General features: G+C 45.4%; 1 protein-coding gene across 3 annotated transcripts in view; it reads right to left on the bottom strand.

Annotated features, from left to right (window-relative positions):
- Positions 1–880: 880 nt before the first annotated feature.
- Positions 881–22,670, bottom strand: part of LOC134218455 (sodium-dependent dopamine transporter) — a 123,937-nt gene continuing 102,147 nt past the window's right edge. For all 3 annotated transcript variants that reach the window (XM_062697459.1, XM_062697460.1, XM_062697461.1), the window contains 7 exons: positions 17,192–17,326; positions 16,830–17,127; positions 16,395–16,772; positions 16,089–16,326; positions 15,801–16,029; positions 4,621–4,889; positions 881–4,552 (listed from right to left, as the gene is read on the bottom strand). In XM_062697459.1, coding sequence (XP_062553443.1) covers positions 4,439–4,552; positions 4,621–4,889; positions 15,801–16,029; positions 16,089–16,326; positions 16,395–16,772; positions 16,830–17,127; positions 17,192–17,326 — 1,661 coding nt within the window. In that variant the 3' untranslated portion in view covers positions 881–4,438. The remainder of the gene's footprint in view (positions 4,553–4,620; positions 4,890–15,800; positions 16,030–16,088; positions 16,327–16,394; positions 16,773–16,829; positions 17,128–17,191; positions 17,327–22,670) is intronic.

Raw genomic sequence — 22,670 nt, 5'->3', positions numbered from 1 at the left:
ATGACAGTTGTGCGCCGCCTCTGAATCGAGTGGTGTGTCCCCGAAAACGCGAGCACTTTGGAACTTGGATTCCGTCAGGAGTGACCTTAAATGTCTTCTGGGTAGTCCAAAGAAATGCGTAATGATAGTTCCTAGACGAAGTATTGAGAAACTGTTTTTGTATGGAACATTCAATACATTAAAATGTTTTACTACCTATTTTTCCTCAAGTTACCCGCTCTTTGGAAGTGAAACAAGCTTTCAGAAACTTTTTAAAGAGTTGGAAAAGAAACAAAAAAAACTGTTCTGGGGTTTAATGCTCCAAAGCTTTAGTATTTAGTAGGTCAACTTGAATTACGAATCTCGAAAGTCGATTTTTGGTTTTCGGCCACCTGATTCCCCATAGTGCTCTGGGGAACTACTCATACAATGTCAATGTGGAAGCACTTACTAAGCTTGTATATAACAACACATCTTCCCATCCCATAAATTATCAGCATAATCGCGCAACAGACAGTTTCTATCGGAAAAAAAGGATGTACATATGCAGCACTCAGTATCAAAGATTGCTTGACATGATCACGGCATACAAAAAACAAGGCAGGCTCATCACGTATGTAAACATTCAGTTTGAATGTAAACATGTGACGTCACTGCTATCTTCGCACAAGCTGGACCGAGACGATACTCTGGTTGCAGCATGCTTAATTTTGTACTCCAACATGTTGCGATAAAATATGCGTCACATTCGAAGTGTCATTTTTCTAACGAGCCTACCTTGTTTTCTGTATACCGTGGAGATGATGAAACTTCCAATCAGTGTCATCATAGCTTCACGTATTATTACCTCTTTATCTTCATACCTTTGAGGGGGAAACCATCTGGTGAAAGTAAAACTCGATTTCAGTTTTCAAACTCAGTTCAAACTTTATTACATAATAGCATTTCTGTGTAACAAACAATACAACAGATTCTGGGTGGAAACTTTTTTTTTATAATTTAACATAGTCTGAGAGCAAGTCAAGTTATGCTAAAACAATCAAAGTTGCGCTCTAACAATAAATTCGTTGGATTTAAAATAATTCCATAGTTAAACGCAATATAGAGAGCTGCAGCATGCCATGACATCCACGTGCTCAACACGTGATTGAGTAAACAAAACTTCGGAAAATGAAACTAAGGAAGACTTCCTACTGATTCGTTGTTTACTGTTCCTGACCTAAAAAGCTATGCTGCGTTCGTATACGATAAGAGGATGCACTGCCCCAACGACGACATCGCTCAGCGCATCCTGAATTTGTGCTGAACTCAATCATCTACAAAGCGAAACCAATAACGTCGTCGCCAATCGAGGCAAAGAAATCCTATGACATACTGTACTACATGTTCGCTTCCCTGTTCCTGGCTACAGATCACTCTCACTGTTGTTGTTGTTGGTTTGTTAGTTTTGATTGGATTAGTTTTTTGCTTCTTTATCTTCTATGCAGCAAATAGATAAATCGCCAGCGAAAAGGAGAACACTAACTGCTATCAATCCGCATCGATTTTTATCTTAGCTATGTTTTTTTCTTCAAATGATTTATTATAAAAAGGGGAACACTGTTTTCTGTTTCATTGTCAACGTTTCGGTTGCTGATGTATGTCATTATCATCTTAAAATGAGATTCGTCGAAGGAGTGCTAGACTTGACATTCGGTCAATAGCAATAGGTCAAACACATTTTAGACCGCTAATATAAATCCAAAGTAAAAACAAAAGACAAATAAAAATTCAACAATAGTGACGTATCCGTTTAAAATATATTTTTAATGAAATTATGTCTACACACTTAAAATTCTATGTTTACCGATTCTATGTTTCGACGAATTTCGGTAAATTTTTTACCGAGTCATCGGTAATCGTTACCGAGATCTCGGCAAAAAATCAACTTTGCCGGATTTCGGCAAAATATTGACGAAATTTCGGTAAAGGAATTACCGAATTTCAGTAAAACATATTACCGAGATCTCGGCTGTTGGAATCTCGGCAAAAAATTTGCCGAGATCTAAAAAATAATTTAAGTGTGTAGGGTTCTAACTAAAAAAATCGTATTTTCCAATGCTATATGCCAATTCCAGATTTTTTTTCCCTTTTCTGTGAGCTAAGAAATGAGCAACATTTGCAGTTTCAATCCTATAAAGTGGGTTTTATGTGTATGCAGATTCCTTTCTATTTAAATATTATTTAAAAATAAAAAATAATCTGATTGCTGAATTTTGCAAATCTGTTATATTCGCAAACTTTCTCTATGGCTGTCGAGAAAGATTGCAAATGCGTTCTTTAAAAATTACGAATATAAGAAAAGTCATGGTGTAGGTATTTCTGTTAAATAGAAATAAAAACTGATTTCTAAGTGGATAAATTTCACAATGCGTGAAATGTTGGGTTGTGTTTAGTCAAAACTCACACGGCATGTTCTCTACCCCGTAACAATAATACTTTTTACTTTCAAACATTCATGGCCTACTATATGATTCATGAAGCCTTTCTCTGATTACTTTTGTTTTCTCTCATTAACTCTGTCTTATTCCCTTACTGTTCTGTAACTGTATTCTCAAATGCGATGTAAATCCTCACTTTTTTCAATTTAAAATTTTACATTCTAATTTACAAACGGTCCCGTTTTTTTGTATTTTCTTATTTTATATTGGTTCTTTAACTGTCATTATTTGATATCAGTTCTATCTAGTGATCATCGTTTATTCTAGTTGTCACTTATCATTGGAAGTTGTAAATATAAAATATAATGTGTATTAATGAAAAACATAAGCATTTTTGTCAACCAATCGAAACCCCAAAGAAATTAAAAAAATAAGTGTGGTGGCGTTTGCAGGCTTTTCCAATGGCTGACGAGAAAGACTGCAAACACTGTATTCATTGTAGAAAAAGTTGCAAAGTCTAATCTAACGAATTCATTACAGATAATCATATAAAAAATTCAAAGACAGCGATATAAAAATCATGAACAAAGTAAAAACTGTTTTTATGACTATATAGGAATCATTTGAAACTTAATTCAAAATAATGAACGCGAAAGCAAGTTGATTCTATTTATGACACCATAATATCCAATCCGCACTCCTTCGCAATAAAGTTGTTGGTGTTACAAAATTTGATTAGACTTTCCATTGTGGAAACTTTAGTAGTTTAGTCCATTTCACAACAACGAGCCCTACAGAAGTATTACTTGTTGGTAGAAAGTACATCGTAGTTTAGTGGTTAATAATGCCTTCACATGAGACTTTCGTATATATCCTGTATGCTGATTCATTTCTAATCACACTGGAGTTTGGCTACACGTAGTCGATTTTTATTTTATTTTTATGTCCATAAAAAGCAGTATTTCTATTTCTTTTGTCAAGGTTCAAGCTTCATTTTCTATTAAATATCTTTTGTATTTTCTGGTTTCATGACTTAATCTCTATTCAATTTAGTTAACTTTTTACTGTATACTTGCAAAAAAGCTTTCATAGACAATTGGAAATTAATGTCTCGCAGCTTTAAGCGCTTCGAACAAAAGGGAAACCGCACACAGTGGAAACGCCCTTACACAAATAGAGCTTTATGGCTGTCAAGCTCTACACGAGTATGGTGGCCTCCGCAGAAAGCTAGTTCTCCTCCCTACTTTCGAACGCTGTGCATATACGAGGAAAAGAGAACAACACAAAGTCATAAAAAGCTATACATGTAGGGAACGATAGTTGAAGCTTCAATAACAGTTATATTCTGGACACAAACCTATCCATTCTGCTCTAGTTAAGTTTCATCATTACTCGCGTGGTTTTGCATTTTTCCTATAGTTTAAAATATTTCTATCATCAACGGCCACAGTAAAAACTTGTAACAACATGTTACGAGGCATTCTCCCCTCGAGAAGCCCTAAAACATAATCAATTAAAGACAAAACTCCTAACTTTAGTCGCTTTTGGCAGGCTACAACGCGAATTTATGTACAGTTGTGTAGACATCCTGCCAAAAGCAAGCCCCTCTCAGTAACGAGGGACCACCGAATATGATTCAATTCGCTTGTTGTTTACCTCCCGCATGCGGTCTGTGAAATCACGTGGATCTATTATCTATACAGCATTTCTGGTCTGACTTCGATGATTGCCCTTAAAAAATCTACCATTGAAAAAACAAGTTCGTATCAACAGCGTTTCGCTAATCCCGAATTTTGCACTCTACGAGCGCCTATAGACACGCCTACCTGTTATATAACACACTTTGTTTTTTGCTTTAGCTTACCTATCGAGAAATTGTTATACAATCCTAGTAAAAATTCAGTGATCTGTAGTAGCCCACACAAACCGAAGGCTCGCTAATTAGTTTTCATATCCTAAGCTCACAAAAAACAATAACATTCTTCTCTTACACATAATCAAACAAAATATATGTCAAATTTGAGCGAGAACGATCGCACTCAAACCTCTTCGCCTTCGTCCGAGTTGGTCAACCGAACCTGAGCCGGCTCAGTCATTACCCCGTTGACGGACATCTGCTGGTCACGCCACGGCGTCGTCAGTATTATTAACCGCTGAAATGAATCGCATGATTAGAACAAGTCTTAATTTTTCACAAGGTGACCTTTAAATGGAAACCAACCTGTCGGAACGTGCCCGGTGTGACGATCAATTTGTAGAACGCTATCAGCGGAATCATAATCATCGAAGAGCCTGCGATGCACCAGCCAAGAACGTTTGCCCACGGTGGATAGACGTAGTCCTCGTAGCTGAGCGGTTCGTACCCGATCAGACCGTAGATGATGATGAACAGCAGGAAAAGAGGGGCCACGAATTTCCAGCAGACGCGCCAGTAGATGCCCGGAGCGAAACCGATCATGTCTTTGATGTCCTCGCAGAAGCGTTGCGTTCCTAGATAGGAAAGATAAGAACATATTGAAGATACAGTCGCCAATTTATCATGAATTCTTCTATTCCATTGTAAGACGGGATTTTACTCTTACGTCTTCCAAGAAGGTTCGATTTTGACTGCTTGATAGTGTACAACATTCTTCTTAAAATTAAGACAATCGAAGACTGTTTGTACTACACCCAGCTTTCACCTTCCGCAATCCCTTCGATTATGATAAACCGAAGAGCGAGTAATAAGTCGTATAGAGAAGTGTCTCACAAAAATGCATTTTGAGTGAATATAAAGGTCTCGAATAGGATACCCTTTATTGGGCAAGATAGCCATTGTGATAGCCGATCAGTGGCCGATAACTTTTCAATAAATGCATCTAAGTTAATAAAGTATGTAGTGTAAGTCTTCAAAATTAAGTGTTAGAATGTCTAGTTTAATATAAATAAAAGTGTTGTCGTGAAATAAACTCTTGTGTCGTATTGTGTAAATAAAATTCCAAGCTGTCAACCTCCAACCGATTGGAAGAACACTAAACAGTTACCCATCGGTAAACACCAAAGAGTTCACATACAGTCAGCACTTTGGTACTTCGAGTATTAGGTTTGCACCTCCCAAACTTGCTGATCTCAAAGGAGAATCGGCTAGTTTGCCCAGGAAGAAGTTCGTAATCCCACGAACAATGTCATAGTGCGGTTCAAGCATATAGTGCTCGATGCGTTACTTGTTCAGAACAACATCTGCTCTATCAAAGTCCAATATTCCAGCATCTTTCTGTGCCGGGTCGAGACAAACTTCTTCGCAATCATTCGTTGTGCCGTGGACATCAAGCTCCCGAGTGCTCCTCTCACTTCGTTTGCAGGAAATGCAAAGCAAAGCACCACACCATGGTATGTTTCCGGTCGGACAAGGGCGACACAAGCTGATACGAATACCACAAGTACTGCACAGCAAAATTGCATCCCAAGTACCTTCGCGGATCCAGATTCTGTCTAATTCAATTCTGCACTACAACGTTCTTCGTCAGTACTGCTAGCGACAGCAGTGGTTTTAGTGGAAGGTGATACAGGTATCAGTTTTCCAGCACGGGCCATGTTGGATTCTGGGTCCGAATGTAATTTCAAGACGGAGAAGTTGTGCCAATGTTTGAACATCCAACGGAGGCGTTCGGATATAGCCGTCCTTGGTATAGGACAATCTAATATGCGCATTAAATACAAGGCAGTATCGACAATCGAGCCAACCAACGACGAACGTCCAAAGGGCATGCTGGGAGAATCCGCTAGGCGTGCAGTTGGCAGATCCAGCATTTTTCAATTCCAAGGCTGTGGACTTGATTCTTGGAATCCAACATTCCTTTGCGATTTTGGGATTTTGGGAACGGTCATGGTAATGGAATCAGTATTCGGCTGAATCGTGTCCGGTCTGGAAAATACTGATCGTCCAAATCCGAAAATGTTCCTGTAACATATGGCAGTTACTAGTGGTTTAGAAGAAATCCTATCTCGGTTTTGGGCTTGCGAGGAAATCGAGTCTCCGAATTATTATTCTACCACCTCGATTTCGTCACCACCGATGCCAACTCGCGGTGGGTGGCTCACATTGTCTTCTCTTGAACCTCTTCCTATCATGTACTTCGTCTTTGACGTGTTGATGACTACTCCGATCCGCTTGGCTTCCCTCTTCAGTTTGATGTAGGCTTCCTCCATCTTCTCAAAGTTACGTGCCATAATATCTATGTCATCGGCGAAGCCAAAAAGCTGGACGGACTTATTGAAAATTGTACCACTCGTGTTAATCCTTGCTCTTCGTATAACCCCTTCCAAAGCGATGTTGAATAGCAGACACGAAAGACCATCACCTTGCCGTAACCCTCTGCTGGTTTCGAAGGGACTCGAGAATGCCCCTGAAACTCGAACTACGCACATCACCCGATCCATCGTCGCTTTGATCAACCGTGTCAGTTTATCCGGAAATCCGTTTTCGTGCATTAGCTGCCATAGCTGGTCCCGATCGATTGTATCATATGCGGCTTTGAATTCGTTGAATAGATGGCACGTTGTATTCGCGGCACTTCTGCAGTACTTGGCGAATGGCGAACACCTGGTCCGTGGTGGAGCCCGCCTGGTACTGCCCCACGAACTCCCTTGCAATTGGTGCTAGTCGACGGCATAAAATTTGGGAGAGTACCTTGTAGGCGGCGTTCAGCAATGTGATTGCGCGGTAGTGGCTACAATCCAGCTTATCGCCCTTTTTGTAGATGAGACACACGACACCTTCCATCCACTCCTGCGGCAAAACTTCCTCCTCCCAAATATTGGTAATGACCCAGTGCAGCGCTCTAGTCAGTGCCTCACCACCGTGTTTGAATAGCTCTCCTGGTAGTTGGTCAACCCCAGGGGCTTTGTTGGCCAATCTCCTCCTGGATTTCTTGGAGATCCGGAGCCGGTAGAGTTATGTCCTGCGCGCGTTCCCCCAGGTCCATCACCATACCGCCATCTTCGTCTGCCACATCGCCATTCAGGTGCTCTTCGTAGTGCTGCCGCCACCTTTGGATCACCTTACGCTCGTTCGTAAGAAGGTTCCCGTTTATGTCCTTACACATATCAGGCTGGGGCACGTGGCCCTTACGTGAACGGTTCAACTTCTCATAGAACTTTCGTGTGTTATTAGCACGGTACAGTTGCTCCGTCTCTTCACGGTCTCGATCTTCCTGCTGACGCTTTTTCCTCCGGAAAATCGAGTTTTGTCTGTTCCGCGCCTGTTTATATCGTGCCTCGTTCGCCCTCGTGCGGTGTTGCAGCAATCTCGCCCATGCTGCATTCTTCTCTTCTACTAACTGCTCACATTCGCCGTCATACCAGTCGTTTCTCTGATCCGGGGCACCGTGCCAAGTGCAGCGGTTGCGGTGCTTCCAATGGCGGATCGAATATCTCTCCAGCCATCTTCAAGAGACGCTGCGCCTAGCTGCTCTTCCGTTGGGAGTGCCACTTCCAGCTGCTGCGCGTATTCTTGGGCTAGTCTACTGTCTTATAGCCGCCCAATATTAAGCCGCGGCGTCCGACTTCGACGCGTGTTGTACACCGTCGAGAGTTTTGAGCGCAGGCATACTGCAACGAGGTAGTGGTCGGATTCAATATTCGCACTGCGGTAAGTGCGGACGTTCGTGATGTCGGAGAAGAATTTACCGTCGATTAGAACGTGGTCGATTTGGTTTTCCGTTTCTTGGTTAGGTGATCTCCATGTGGCCTTGTGGATATTTTTGCGGGGAAAGAAGGTGCTTCAGACTACCATTTCGCGGGAGGCTGCGAAGTTTATGCATCGTTGGCCGTTGTCATTCGATACGGTGTGCAGACTATCCGGTCCGATGACCGGTCTATACATTTCCTCCCTTCCTACCTGCGCGTTCATGTCACCGATGACTATTTTGACGTCCCGCAGTGGGCATCCATCGTATGTCTGCTTCAGCTGTGCGTAGAACGCTTCTTTCTCGTCGCCGGGTCTCCCTTCGTGTGGGCAGTGCACGTTGATGATGCTATAGTTGAAGAAACGGCCTTTAATCCTCAGCTTGCACATCCTTGCGTTGATTGGCTGCCACCCAATCACGCGTTGGCGCATCTTACCCAGCACGATGAAGCCGGTTCCCAGCTCGTTGGTAGTGCCACAGCTTTGGTAGAAGAGAGCCGCCCGATGCCCGCTTTTCCACACTTTCTGTCCTGTCCAGCAAATCTCCTGCAGCGCTACGACGTCGAAGTTGCGGGGATGTAATGCATCGTAGATTATCCTGTCGCAACCTGCGAAACCTAGCGACTTGCAATTCCATGTTCCAAGCTGATCGTGATCCTTTATTCGTCGCCTAGGTCTTTGCCGATTATATCGAGTCGCATTATCTCTTATATTGTTCGTAATTATTGGTTTTCCAGGCGGCTTATTGGGCCTGCGCAAACCTCCTGTCTCGCCGGAGGGCCATCGTGTCAGGGCTGTTTAGCGTCCCACCTAACACCAGGACTTGGGCTTGTGCGTTTTGAGCGGCACACGGTCGCTTTGGCGGAGCCTACTTGCGGATACATGCAGCTTTTTATAGAGGTTTAACAGGGCCCACTGTCAAACCCCACCACATCCTAGGCAGGCGCCACAACTCGCAGATGGCCTGGGGAGGGATTGTCAAGTCCTTGGACATAGTCCCTGCTGCCCCCAATATGAGCCCCATACCGTCGCACTAATATGAGCGGTGAATACTGTAAGTACTGTGAGTAATATTCAGTTAGAGCGGTTTGAGCGTGAGCAAAACATAAAAAGCTCACCGTATTTCTTTCATCGACCCACAGGTGGTGTATGATGGAAGGGTTGCCATACACAATACACTTTATGTAACTTTTCGTGTTCTGTCGCTACCAATCATACTTACTTATAAACTAAGCTATCGTCTTCAGGATGATTATTCTGTCCGAAACTCCTGTCGGAGTAGTAGCGCGTCGGTTTTATAATATTAATTGTAAGTTCTTGATAATTATTACTAAGTGTAGAATTCTAAAATAAGTGTACTCTCTAATAGATACGGCATTAGGGAAGTGAGTCGGCAATAGTGGCTATTGTGAAGTAGGGAAGCTGAAGAAAAGTGTGTGCGTGTGTGAAGCAAGGAAAAAGGTAAAAATACTATTGAATGGTACTATTGTTGGTGATTATTGTTAAGCGTGGCGTCACAAGGCGTTAAAGATTGGGTCAGGTCCATATTGTGGGCTTTTTTAGTCTTTTTGTGCCCTTTTGGCGGTGCCGGAGGTGGCGTGTCCACAGAGCAGACGTGCTTCAGTTCCCAGGGCCAGGTGGTGCCGAACAAGAGAATATACGGACGCGAGAGCGCCTCGCACGTGGCCTAACAACTATTGTTCGAGCCATTTCGCCATTGTGCATAGTGCGATACCCATTATTGTCTCGATCAAGTGTCCAGGGACCAATAGAGCCGCGGAGCCACGCATGGGCCAGGCCCCGACGCCATTACTGCAGTGACCAGCCACTTCGTTCCTCGTCGCAAGGCTCCGTTCGACCAAAGCCATAGCCCTGCACGACCAAAGCCATCGTCCGACCAAAGCTACCACCCTTCACGACCAACGCACCATTCGACCAAAGGCATCGTCCGACCAAAGCACCGTTCGACCAAAGCCACCGCCCTGCACGACCAACGCACCGTTCGACCAAAGCCATCGCCCGACCAAAGCCACCTCGTTCCTCGTCGCAAAGCACCGTTCGACCAAAGCCATCGTCCGACCAAAGCCCGCCCGCCAGGTCAGCAATCATCCGACTCTTAGCAGATCCGTCCAAAGAATTCACGGTGGGATTTGACCAAGAAAATCTCGTGAACAGGCCGACACTTTCGGCGATTGTCCAGTGCTCCAGCCGACATCAGTGCTCGCGGTGTGATACCTGAGAACGTCGCGTCGTGGACAAAAGCCATCGTCGAATATGCAGAATCATCGAGAGCCTTCTGCATGTCGCTCGCCATCTACAACCATCGTCAGCAAGCCTTAGCGGTTACCTACGCCGCCTAAACACCAGCCCGACACCATAAACCGCAAGTACCCATTCCAAAACCCTATGACGTCACACCAACCAGTATAAAGGTTTAATAAATAAGCATGTAAAACAGATTGCCGTGTAGGTAACAAATTTATTAAAACTACGCAGCCCTTTAGGTTTCTCCACCTTTTTTGCCTTTCATCGTTTTCCGGGCTCAATTCGGAGTCGTCAAGCCTCGCCTATGGTGTTTTGGTTGTAGAATTTCTCCTCTAGCAGCTTTTGAGTCTTCTAGGTACGACACTGTTTGGCAGGTTTTCGATCGTGTAACACAGGTGGGTTCGTGTTGCGCGACACACGTGCGTGTGTAGCTCCTGCTATTGGTGAGTAGTACCGTGAGCGTCTGTGGTGTTTTTTTTTTTTTTTTTTTTTTTACCGAATGTAATGGAAATCTGCAAACAGACACCTGGGGAGGCGAACCCAGGTAGTGTGGGGATGGGATCACCACTCCCGACCCACTAAAACCAACTCCTTCCTCTCCAGTCATTCCCCCGGCCCGCAATTAAGCAATACTTCGGGGGGATGACTATTGGGCATTGCGCCCCCTCCATGACGTACACAAGTGCACGTATGCGCCTCAACTCTTCGACACTCCCCATGCAACACTGCACACTGCACTGCACAAGACACACTGGCACCACATGTGCCCCAACACTCACCTGCCTATGCCGCTTGAATGACTGCAAGGAACCAATTTATAGGTACCCTGCAGGGGGTACCCCATGCCGCCATCTCACAACATAGACAGTCCTCACTCAGTGTGGTGTTCACCCCGTCCTGCAACAGGGTGGCACCACTTGTCTACCAAGCCGGAGGCGACCCTAGGTTGGTGGCTCCTATGCCGCTCCTACCTCAGCTACGAGGCAGACCCTTTCATGTCTCCTATTTCTGAGGTGCCGCAGAGGCATCAACCCCCCGACACTCCTGCCAGTCATAGCGAGACTTTCGTGACCCTACTTCTGAGGTGCCGCAGAGGTATCTGCCCCCCGACACTCCTGCCAGGCCTAGCGAGACTTCACTCATTCCGTCCCTGACAGCCGGATCACACTACTGCCCAAGCAGCCACTCTGACCATACGTACCATGCGAGTCTAACTTGTGTGCTCGCTCATACATTCAGTCCCAATCGCTTGCACCACTTGTGCACCACTCTCTTTGACATTCGGTCACTTACTCAGTGGGGGTTATAATACCCCCATCTCCCATTTTTATCCACTCTGTGCACCTCCTGTGCATCGTTTGGGCGTGGAACACCCGGCACGTCAGGCGTGCCTAACACTCACCTACCCAGGCTTTGATACTGCCAACAGGTCACCGTTAGGTACTTTGTAGGCAGCACCCACCTATTGACATTTCGAGGCCCAGATAGTCCTCAGCCAGTGTGATGGTCTCCCCATCCTGCAACGGGGTGGCACCACTTACCTTACATGTCTCCGATTTCTGAGGTGCCGCAGAAGCATCAACCCCCCGACACTCCTGCCAGACGCAGCGAGACTTTCGTGTCCCCTACTTCTGAGGTGCCGCAGAGGTATCTGCCCCCCGACACTCCTGCCAGGCCTCACCAGACTTCAGTCATTCTAACACTACCGACCATGCGTACCATGCGAGACTTACTTGTGTGCTCACCCATACACTCGGTCCTCACTCTGTGGGGTATTACGAGTAATACCCCCAACTCCCATTCGCTTGCACCACATGTGCACCACTTGGGGGTGTTTGGGTACCACCCACTGCCACCCGCTTGCCGCCGAAGCAGCCCTCACTCTGTGGAACCTCCACAGGCTCCGTTAACGACCTGGCTAATTGTTTCACCCCCCAGGCCATTCATCCCTTCGGCACGGGTCGCCTGACACCTTGGGATTCGGGGTTAGGGGCTTGTATGCTTTAAGCGGCACACGGTCGCTTGATAAGGTTTGCTTGCGGATATGTGGTTTTTGGGAGGGAATTAACAGCGCCCCCTGATAACCCCACCACCTCCTAGGCAGAACCCCCTGACTCACAGACGGCTGGGGAGGGGTCGTCAAGCCCTTGGACATGGTCCCTGCTGCCCGCGAGCGTCTGTGGTATGTGATTACTAAGGTAAACAACCCTGTAATTGTCTCCCCTCCCTAGCTTCGAAGTTAGCTAGCGGGTAACAAAAGCTAGAATGGGGCCAGGTAGTGTGAATAATGGATGGAACTTCACCGGCAAATCCCGCTTTTGAATGAAATTAGTATTCAGCGATGCGTTGTGATACCAGGAGTAACAAGTATTCAACTACATTTCTTTTCGGACGCTTCCATGGTTGCCTACGGGACTTGCGTCCGAAGTACAGACAATTTTAGAAGAAGCTACGTTGCTTTGCTTACTTCAAAATCTAAGGTTGCTCCACTAAAATCACAGTCAATTCCACGATTGGAGCTTTGTGGAGCATTGTTAGCAGCACAGCTGAGAGAAAAGGTGTTCAGCTCACTGAAAATAGAAGCGGAAACATTATTCTGGGTTGACTCGACATGCGTACTACAATGGTTAAAGGCAGTACCAGCTACATGGAATACTTTTGTAGCGAACCGTGTGGCGAAAATACAACAAGCGGCGAAGAATTGTGCATGGAACCATGTTCAAGTAGAAGATAATCCTGCAGACCTGACCACGAGAGGATTGCTACCGCAACAAATTCATGGAAACCAGCTGTGGTGGGAGGGACCCCGTGGCTGAAGCTGGAACAGAAACACTCCAAGTTACAGAGGATTCTGTGGAGGAGGCTGAAGAAGAGATATGAAGATTTGTCGCACACTGCGCAGTACTAGAAAAAGAATGTTTTGGAAGATGGTACGTGGCGAAGTTCTCATCGTTTACCGACATGCTTCGTCGCATAGCATATCTGTTGCGATTCATAGCAAGGCTTAGAGATCGAATAAGGAGTCTAGATGGTCCGACGTACTTGATAACAACTTCTTCTTCTTCTTCTTCTTCTTCTTTTTGGTATTACATCCCCACACTGGGACAGAGCCGCCTCGCAGCTTGATGTTCATTAAGCGCTTCCACAGTTATTAACTGCAAGGTTTCTAAGCCAGGTTACCATTTTTGCATTCGTATATCATGAGGCTAACACGATGATACTTTTATGTTCAGGGAAGTCGAGACAATTTCCAAGCCGAATGTTGCCTAGACCGGCACCGGGAATCGAACCCAGCCACCCTCAGCATGGTCTTGCTTTGTAGCCGCGCGGCTAAGGAGGGCCCCTAATACCAGCAAAAGAGGTGAAAAGGGCGGAGTTGGCAGTCATACGATGCGTGCAGCGTGGTGGTCCGCATTATCCAAGAAGAGTAGTGTCCCGAGAGGCTCACCACTTCGTTGGTTCAATCCTCAGCTATCGAGCGATAACGTGATTCAAGTCGGTGGAAGGCTAGAGCACTCACATGAAGTGAATGCAACTAAACACCCCTTTGTTCTGCTGGCAAGTCATCCGCTGGTTAAGCTTGTATTTCGGCATTACCATTTTAAACTGTTGCACGCCGACCCTCAACTACTTCTAGCAAGCGGTCTTTCACTAATTACGTAAGCATTTTTCTGGTTTTTCGGACCCCCATCCCCCCTTGTAAGATTTTTCCCATACAAATAATTTTTTGTTTGTATGAAGAGAAAGAAAATGAAAGACCTCCCTTCCCCCTATATGTGCTTACGTAATTAGTGAACGATCCCCAACTGTCAGGCAACAGTGCTTCAGGACAAAACCGAACTCAGTTGAGCAGTTTATGGGTGAACTTCCTGCAGCACGGGTAACAGTAGCACGACCCTTCTCAAGGACAAGAGCAGACTACTTCAGACCCGTCTATTTCAGGCCATGTTCACTCAGAGCAGAGTGTACGAAGGTAGTTCATCTAGAACTTGTGACTGACCTTACTACAGACCGTTTCCTTCAGGCGTTTAGAAGATTCATTGCGAGGAAAGGACGTTGTACGGATGTGTACTCTGACAACGGGACCAATTTTGTTGGTGCCCGAAACAAATTGAAGGAACTTTTCGTGCTTCTACGCAGCGAAGATCATCGGGAACGTATGATAAAGAATTGTTCAGGCTCTACATTTAGGAGACCTTTGGGAAGCAGCCGTTCGTTCATTTTAGGAGAAGTCATCGTTTCACACGAAGATCTGTTGACGCTTTTGGCTCTAACTCCTATGTCGGATGATCCAACGAATCTGGAAACACTAACTCCCGGTCAATTCCTTGTCGGAGCACCGCTACACCAGATACCAGATCAAGATTATTCCGAGGTGCCTGTGAACCGGTTAAAGAAGCACCATCTAATTCAGCAAAAACTCCAGTTGTTCTATGGAGTACTCCTATGAAGAACGGAATATCTTTCCCAGCTCCAAGGAAAGGTTAAACGGTGGAAGCCTGCTGTTCCGATAACTGTAGGGAAACTCGTCGTCGTCAGGGAAGACATCATGCCTCCATTACAGTAGACAGACGGGACGGATACAGGGGGTTCATCTAGGGGCAGACGGCATAGTTATACCTACCCTATAGGGTAGCAAAGCAACACTGAAGATCACTTCCGGTTTAACAAAGCGCGCAGTTGAGAAACTTTGCATTTTGCCTCCATCGTGTAAACCAGCTGAATAAGAGGAGTAGTTAAAAATTAGATTACCAAAACATTCGTCCTGTGATCGAAGAGGTTTTTTTCTTTCCAAAATTCCGTAAATTTAGGGTTGGGGAGTATGTTTGTACTTTCACCCAGCTTTCACCATCCGCAATCCCCTCGATTATGATCAACCGAAGAGCGAGTGATAAGTCGTAGATAGCACAAAAATGCACTTTTGAGTAAATATAAAGGTCTCGAAGTGTTAAAATGTCTAGCGTAATGTAATTAAAAATGTTAGGGAACGATAATTTTGTAATAAATGAATTTAAATTGATAAAGTTGTAATATGTAATGTAAGTCTTCGAAATAAAGTGTTAAAATGTCTAGTGTAATGTAAATAAAAATGTTGCCGTGAAATAAACTCTTGTGTCGTATTGTGTGAATAAAAATCCAAGCTTTCAACCCTCAACCGATTGGAAGAATACCAAACAGCCATCGGTAAACACCAAGGAGATCAAATACAGACCACCCGAATTCCACCCGCAGAGGGAGAACCATTACGAAGTTCAACAAAGATATTGCACTAAAAATGATCTAAAAGTATTTTTTTTTTCTACTTTTCTACTGTTTTTTTTTTTTCATCATTTGTTATTTAAATTTTCGATTATACGTTTATGACATATTTTAGCTGCCGTTCATCAGATAAACTGAGCTAACGATCAAATACGAAACTTTTCCAAATGCAACACAAGTATGAAATAGCATTAGTTTCCGAAAGTACTTACCATATATCCATGAAACAGCAATAGATTCAAACAGCACAGCAATCAATATAGAATATCCAGCTGCATATCGGTCCAACAACTGGAAGAAATAGAATCCACCTTGCGTACAACTAGCAAGTCCCACGAAAAAGTACAACGTGAAGAGGCCAGCCACAAATATTTCCCGATTACGTCCTATTTTAGGGAATTCATCACTCAAGGCCGTTATGATCGCCTCCGATCCACCAAACTAAAATAAAAACAAATCTCAGTGATCGATTACATCTTTCAAAACTAAAGAAAACTCACAGAACTATCCAATCCCAGGGTCAGCAGCATCATGAAGAAAATCATCGCCCAAAAGATGCTTCCGGGCATGGTAGCAATGGCAGCTGGGTAAACCACGAAAACCAATCCGGGTCCTTCGGTCGCAACGTCTTCGATGTCTTGTCCGCTGGCATGTGCCATGTATCCCAACACCGAAAAAATCACAAATCCTGCTACGAAGCTGGTGGCCGAGTTGATAAAACTGGTCAAAATGGCATCCCTGTGGAAGGAAAGTTGAGAATTCGTCATTGAATTGCACGGTTTGGATTGTTTCCGCAGATTACTCACTTGTAAACGTTATTGTGATATTTATTGTATGAAGCGTACGCCAGTAGCACACCAAAACCAGGGCCCAGCGAGAAAAATACCTGGGTGGCGGCATCGACCCACACTTCCGGCTTCTCGATCATGTCAAACCGGGGGCTCAAATAGTACTTGATTCCATCGGCCGATCCTGGAAGTGTGATTCCTCGAACCAACAGGATCAACAGCACCGCATACGGGAACAAAGCCGTAAACCAAACCACTTTTCCCGAAGTGCTGATCCCTTTCCACAATGAAAAATAGCAAATCAGGTATACGGCCAGTAAACACAGCGCCATGTCCCACTTGATGGAACCCAAGTCGTGAAGACCAGCGCTTTTGTCTAATTCCAGAATGTAACGACTAAAATAAAGTTAATAAGACTACCATTCAATCAAGTTAATCTGATTCGCATCCTACTTGAAGTACTCCGACGCTGCCGAGGCAAATTTAACCGTTTCGTTGGACAAGGCAATGGTCGTGTTGACTACCGTTCCATTGATAGTTGTCACCGACGCTGCTGCTGCCGTCGCGGCAGTTTTGTTGGGACCGCCGAACTCAAACGGTTTGCACAGGATCGTGTTCCAGGAGTTGTCACACAGTGTCCAAGGCAGTTGACTGGTGAACGAAGCAAAGAAGAACCTAAGCGACCACGCTATGATCACGTTGTAGTAAAAGTCTACGTAGAAAGCGATGAGGACGACCGCATAGCCGATACCTATGAAACGAAATGTATAGATTGCTTGATTCGTTTTTAAACGTTTGAACGATGAACCACTAACCTTTGAAAAGAGGTACTAGACGGCCCCAACAGGTGATAGCACCTTTCCTGTTGAACTGACCCAGTGCCAGTTCCATGTAGAAGAGAGGAATTCCGCCGACCAACAGCATCACACAGTAAGGAACAAGGAATGCACCTGCAAAATAATTGAAAGGAAATAAGGCAATTAGCGTAAATGTTCTCATGAATTGTTCAATTAATTGCCCGTAAATGCCCAGGACGAACTTTTATTTCTCAAAAACCATGTATCTCGGAGGATTTTGAAGATGTTTGCTTACAATTTTTATTTAAATCACGAGGAATAGTTACTATTTTATGTACATGCAAAACTTACTCTCCTCAGCCACCCCCTTTTTATTGTTGAAAAAACTTGGTGGCCCGAAAGCGTAATGTTGGGCTGTCATATTTAAAACTGGTCATATTTGAAGATTTCATGGTCTGTTTATAAGCCCGTATGATCAGGGCTATTTAATGTAATTCAATAGACCTTTCCCGCGAAAAAATATTAGCTGCTCAAATGGTTCTTCTAATTTTTCTGAGACACTTTTCCCAAGAAACCAGTATTGAGCCCAAGTCTTTTTGTGTGGTGAATTTCAATTTGATTTTGTTTTGCTTTTTTTATTTGAAAAAAAACAATACAGGAGAACTTCCTGTGAGTAGTCCAAAAATTTATCCTGTAAGAGTCAAATGACAAGAACCACTGGACGATACGATCTTCAACTGGAACGCGATTCACGTCCTCCCATCCAAGTTTGCGTTCGCTGCAAAACTATAGAAGAAATTCGAGACGTCATCACCCCAAATCTTGCCTATTGCTCATTCCTGCCGTTCCTCTACTACAGCGGTTCTCCACCTGGGGTACATGTACCCCTGGAGGTACCTTCGCTGGCCCTAGGGGGTACCTCTGACAAAAATGCGTAATGGCGGATATATTATTCAATTTCAATCAAAATTCATTAAAAAAGTTTTGATAATTGTGTATTTTCTATTTCAAAAATTTATATTGTACATATTGGCACTGCAAAAGCTGGGTAAAGCGTACCATTGGTACTTCGCGTACCTGAAGGAATAAAATAGACCCCATCTTGAGGTACTTAGCCTCTTACCCAGCAACTCCTATCCCTACCTCCCCGTGGTCCTGGCCGGGATACGAGCAACCTTAGGGAAGATCGGGTAACCAACCCCGGTGGGAACTATGGTCGTATGTGACAGGGAAGGGGGGGGTTTGCTCCTCTCCGGATGTGCAAATCTTACTGAGCGTCTGTTCTCCATATCAGGATCGGCTCACAACAGCGTCGGTTCTCCATGTTAGTGGCGGGTGATCATCGTCCGAAAGCCAGCGAGGGACTCTAAGTGAAACTGTGCACCATGGTCCACCGGGAATAAGGAAGAATGGTCCTCTGGAAATTTAGGGGGTTTGGTGTCAGGCTCTGCAAGCCAGCCTTTAAAAAAAAAACATACGCAACGAACAATCAACAAGAGAGTACGGACCGGAACCATCGGCGAAGACCACTGGAAACTTGGTTCGTGCAAATCTCTCAACTTCATCGGGAGCACACGCATACTCGCCGATGTGCTCAAGGACCGTGGATTCGGCATTGTAGCGCTGCAGGAGGTTTGTTGGAAGGGATCAATGGTGCGAACGTTTAGAGGTAATCATACCATCTACCAGAGCTGCGGCAACACACACGAGCTGGGAACAGCTTTCATAGTGATGGGCGACATGCAAAGGCGCGTGACCGGGTGGTGGCCGATCATCGCGAGAATGTGCAGGTTGAGGATCAAAGGCCGGTTCTTCAACTTCAGCATAATCAACGTCCATAGCCCACACTCCGGAAGCACTGATGATGATAAGGACGCATTCTACGCGCAGCTGGAACGTGAGTACGACAGCTGCCCAAGCCACGACGTCAAAATCATCATAGGAGATTTGAACGCTCAGGTTGGCCAAGAGGAGGAGTTTAGACCGACTATTGGAAAGTTCAGCGCTCACCGGCTGACGAACGAAAACGGCCTACGACTAATTGATTTCGCCGCCTCCAAGAATATGGCCATTCGCAGCACCTACTTCCAACACAGCCTCCCGTATCGGTACACCTGGAGATCACCATTGCAGACAGAATCACAAATCGACCACGTTCTGATTGATGGACGGCACTTCTCCGACATTATCGACGTCAGGACATATCGTGGCGCTAACATCGACTCTGACCACTATCTGATGATGGTTAAATGCGCCCAAAATTATCCGTCATCAACAATGTTCGGTACCGACGACCGCCGTGGTACGACCTAGAGCGACTGAAGCAACCTGATGTCGCCACTGCATACGCGCAGCATCTCGAGGCAGCGTTGCCGGAAGAGGGTGAGCTCGAAGGGGCCCTTCTTGAGGCCTGCTGGAATACAGTCAAAGCAGCCATTAATGACGCAGCGGGGAGCAACGTCGGGTATATGGGTCGAAGTCGACGGAACGATTGGTTCGACGAAGAGTGCAGACAGATTCTGGAGGAGAAAAACGCAGTCCGGACGGTCGCACTGCAGCAAGGTACCCGGCAGAACGTGGAACGTTATAAACGGAAGCGGAGACAGCAGACCCGCCTTTTTCAGGAGAAGAAACGCTGCCTGGAAGAAGCGGAGTGCGAGGAGATGAAACAGCTGTGCCGTTTTCAAGAAACACGCAAGTTCTATGAGAAGCTCAACGCATCCCGCAAAGGTTTCGTGCCGCGAGCCGAAATGTGCCGGGATAAGAATGGGAGCATCTTTACGGACGAACGTATGGTGATCGAAAAGTTGAAGCAGCACTACGAGAAACATTTGAATGGCGCTGAGAGTACTGGCAGTGAAAGTCAAAGCAGCGGAAGAGATGTCTACGTCAGTTCAGCGGACGATGGAAGCCAACCAACCCTCACCTTGAGTGAAGTTAAGGATGCCATTCAACAGCTAAAGATTAATAAAGCAGCTAGTAAGGATGGTATCGGAGCTGAGCTCATCAAGACGGCCCCGGAAAAGCTGGCCACTTTTCTGCACAAACTGATAGTCAGAATCTTGGAAACCGAACAGCTACCGGAGGAGTGGAAGGAAGGGGTTATATGCCCCATCTACAAGAAAGGCGACAAGCTGGAGTGTGAGAACTTTCGAACGATCACCATCCTTAATGCCGCCTACAAAATGATATCCCAGATCATCTTCCGTCGTATGTCACCATTAGTGAATGAGTTCGTGGGAAGTTATCAAGCTCGACAACGGACCAGATCTTTACTGTACGGCAAATCCTTAAAAAATGCCGTAAATACCAGGTCCCAACCAGGGTTGTTAGCGTTAATCAACGATTAACGCCGTTGACGTTAGTTTTTCACTCCAGTTCGTTTGAATCGCGCCGTGGACTAAGACAAAGTGATGGACTTTCGTGCCTGTTATTCAACATTGCGCTAGAAGGTGTCACGCGGAGAGCCAGGTGTAACAGCCGGGGTACGATTTTCAACAGATCCAGTCAATTTATTTGTTTCGCGGATGACATGGACATTGTCGGCCGAACATTTGCAAATGTGGCAGAACTGTACACCCGCCTGAAACGTGAAGCAACAAAAGTTGGACTTGTGGTGAATGCGTCAAAGACAAAGTACATGCTTGTGGGCGGAACCGAGCGCGACAGGGCCCGCCTGGGAAGCAGTGTTACGATAGACGGGGATACCTTCGAGGTGGTCGAGGAATTCGTCTAACTCGGATCCTTGCTAACGGCTGATAACAATGTTAGTCGTGAAATACGAAAGCACATCATCTGTGGCAGTCGGGCCTACTACGGGCTCCAGAAGAAACTGCGGTCGAAAAAGATTCGCCACCGCACCAAATGTGTCATGTACAAGACGCTAATAAGACCGGTTGTCCTCTACGGACATGAAACATGGACAATGCTCGAGGAGGACTTGCCAGCACTCGGAGTATTCGAGAGACGGGTGCTTAGGACCATCTTTGAGCTCGCCCAACTCTACGGCGAACCCAGTATCCAGAAGGTAGTTAAAGCCGGAAGGGTACGATGGGCAGGGCATATTGAATGCCGGACAGCAACCTTGCAATAAAGGTGTTCGCTATCGATCCGGCAGGTACGAGACAGCGTGGAGCGAGCGAGATGGGCAGACCAGGTGCAAAACGACTTGGCGAGCGTGAGGCGTATCCGTTGATGGGGAGATGCGGCCTCGAACCGTGTATTGTGGCGTCAAATTGTTGATTCAGTGTTATCTGTTTAGATGTAAACTAAATAAATGAAATGAAATATTGTACATAATATCGAGACCGATTTGCGATTTGGGCGTAACTTATTTTGTAAACAAACATTGTTTTGTTTATTCCATAGATTGCAAGCTTTTTTCTCCAAAACTAATTTCCTTACCTGATAGAGGAGAGCCTATTCTATCATGCCGTGGTTTTCTCAGTAAATGCTTGCTGTAGCCGGAATTCGCCTTCCAATGTTTGTTTACAAAATAAGTTACGCCCAAATCGCAAATCAGTCCCGATATGTAATACGATCAATAAATCCCAATTGTCACAACCAGCACAATGAAGGTATCAAGGGCTGCGGAACAAGAGATCAAACAAAAAAAAACGTCGAATGAACGAAATGTTTTTTTTTTCACTAAAACTCGGTTGCTTCGTTGCAAGAAGATTAGAAGCATCCTTTTGCGCTTCTCGGAAGCCTTCTTCCAAGCAGCTCGAAGGCTTCATTTCAAGAGGATCAGAAGCCTCCTTTCAAGAGGTTCGGAAGCCTCCTTTCAAGAGGTTCGGAAGCCTCCTTTCAAGAGATTCGGAAGCCTTCTTTTCAAAGGTTCGGAAGCCTCCTCTCAAGAGGTTCGGAAGCATCCTTCCAAGAGGTTCGGAAGCTTTCTTTCAAGAGGTTCGGAAGCCTCCTCTCAAGAGGCTCGGAAGCCTTCTCTCAAGAGGCACGGAAGCCTCCTCTCAAGAGGCTCGGAAGCCTCCTCTCAAGAGGCTCGGAAGCCTCCTCTCAAGAGGCTCGGAAGCCTCATCTGTGGTTCGGAAGCCTTCTTTCAAGTAGCTCGGCAGCCTCCTTTCAAGAGGCTCGGAAGCCTCGCTTCAAGAAGCTCAGAATTCTTCTTTTAATAGGCTTGGAAGCATACTACTAAGAGGCTCAGAAGCGTTCTTTCAATATGCAACGGAAGCTTCCTTTTAAGTGGCTTGAAAAATCTTCAAGAGGCTTGGAAACCTCTCTACAAGAGGCTCAGAAACCTCTAATAAAGAGGCGCGGAAGCTTTCTCTAAAGGGACTCAAAAACTCAAAGGAGCTTCCCTTCAAAAAGGCTCGGAATTAGGTTTTCAAGAGAATTGGAAGCCTACTTTCGTGAGGGGGTACTTCAAATCATGCAAAAGTTCGAAGGGGTACCTCTCAAGAAAAAGGTTGAGAACCGCTGTTCTAGATCGTAAACCATTTTCCGTTGGTCTTCCATGCGCACCTTGTAGTTTCACAAACTA

The sequence above is a fragment of the Armigeres subalbatus genome, chromosome 2, assembly GCF_024139115.2.
Source record: "Armigeres subalbatus isolate Guangzhou_Male chromosome 2, GZ_Asu_2, whole genome shotgun sequence".
Classification (NCBI taxonomy): domain Eukaryota; kingdom Metazoa; phylum Arthropoda; class Insecta; order Diptera; family Culicidae; genus Armigeres; species Armigeres subalbatus.
The sequence above is the reverse complement of the archived record's forward strand: the minus strand, read 5'-3'. Positions and strand labels throughout refer to the sequence as shown.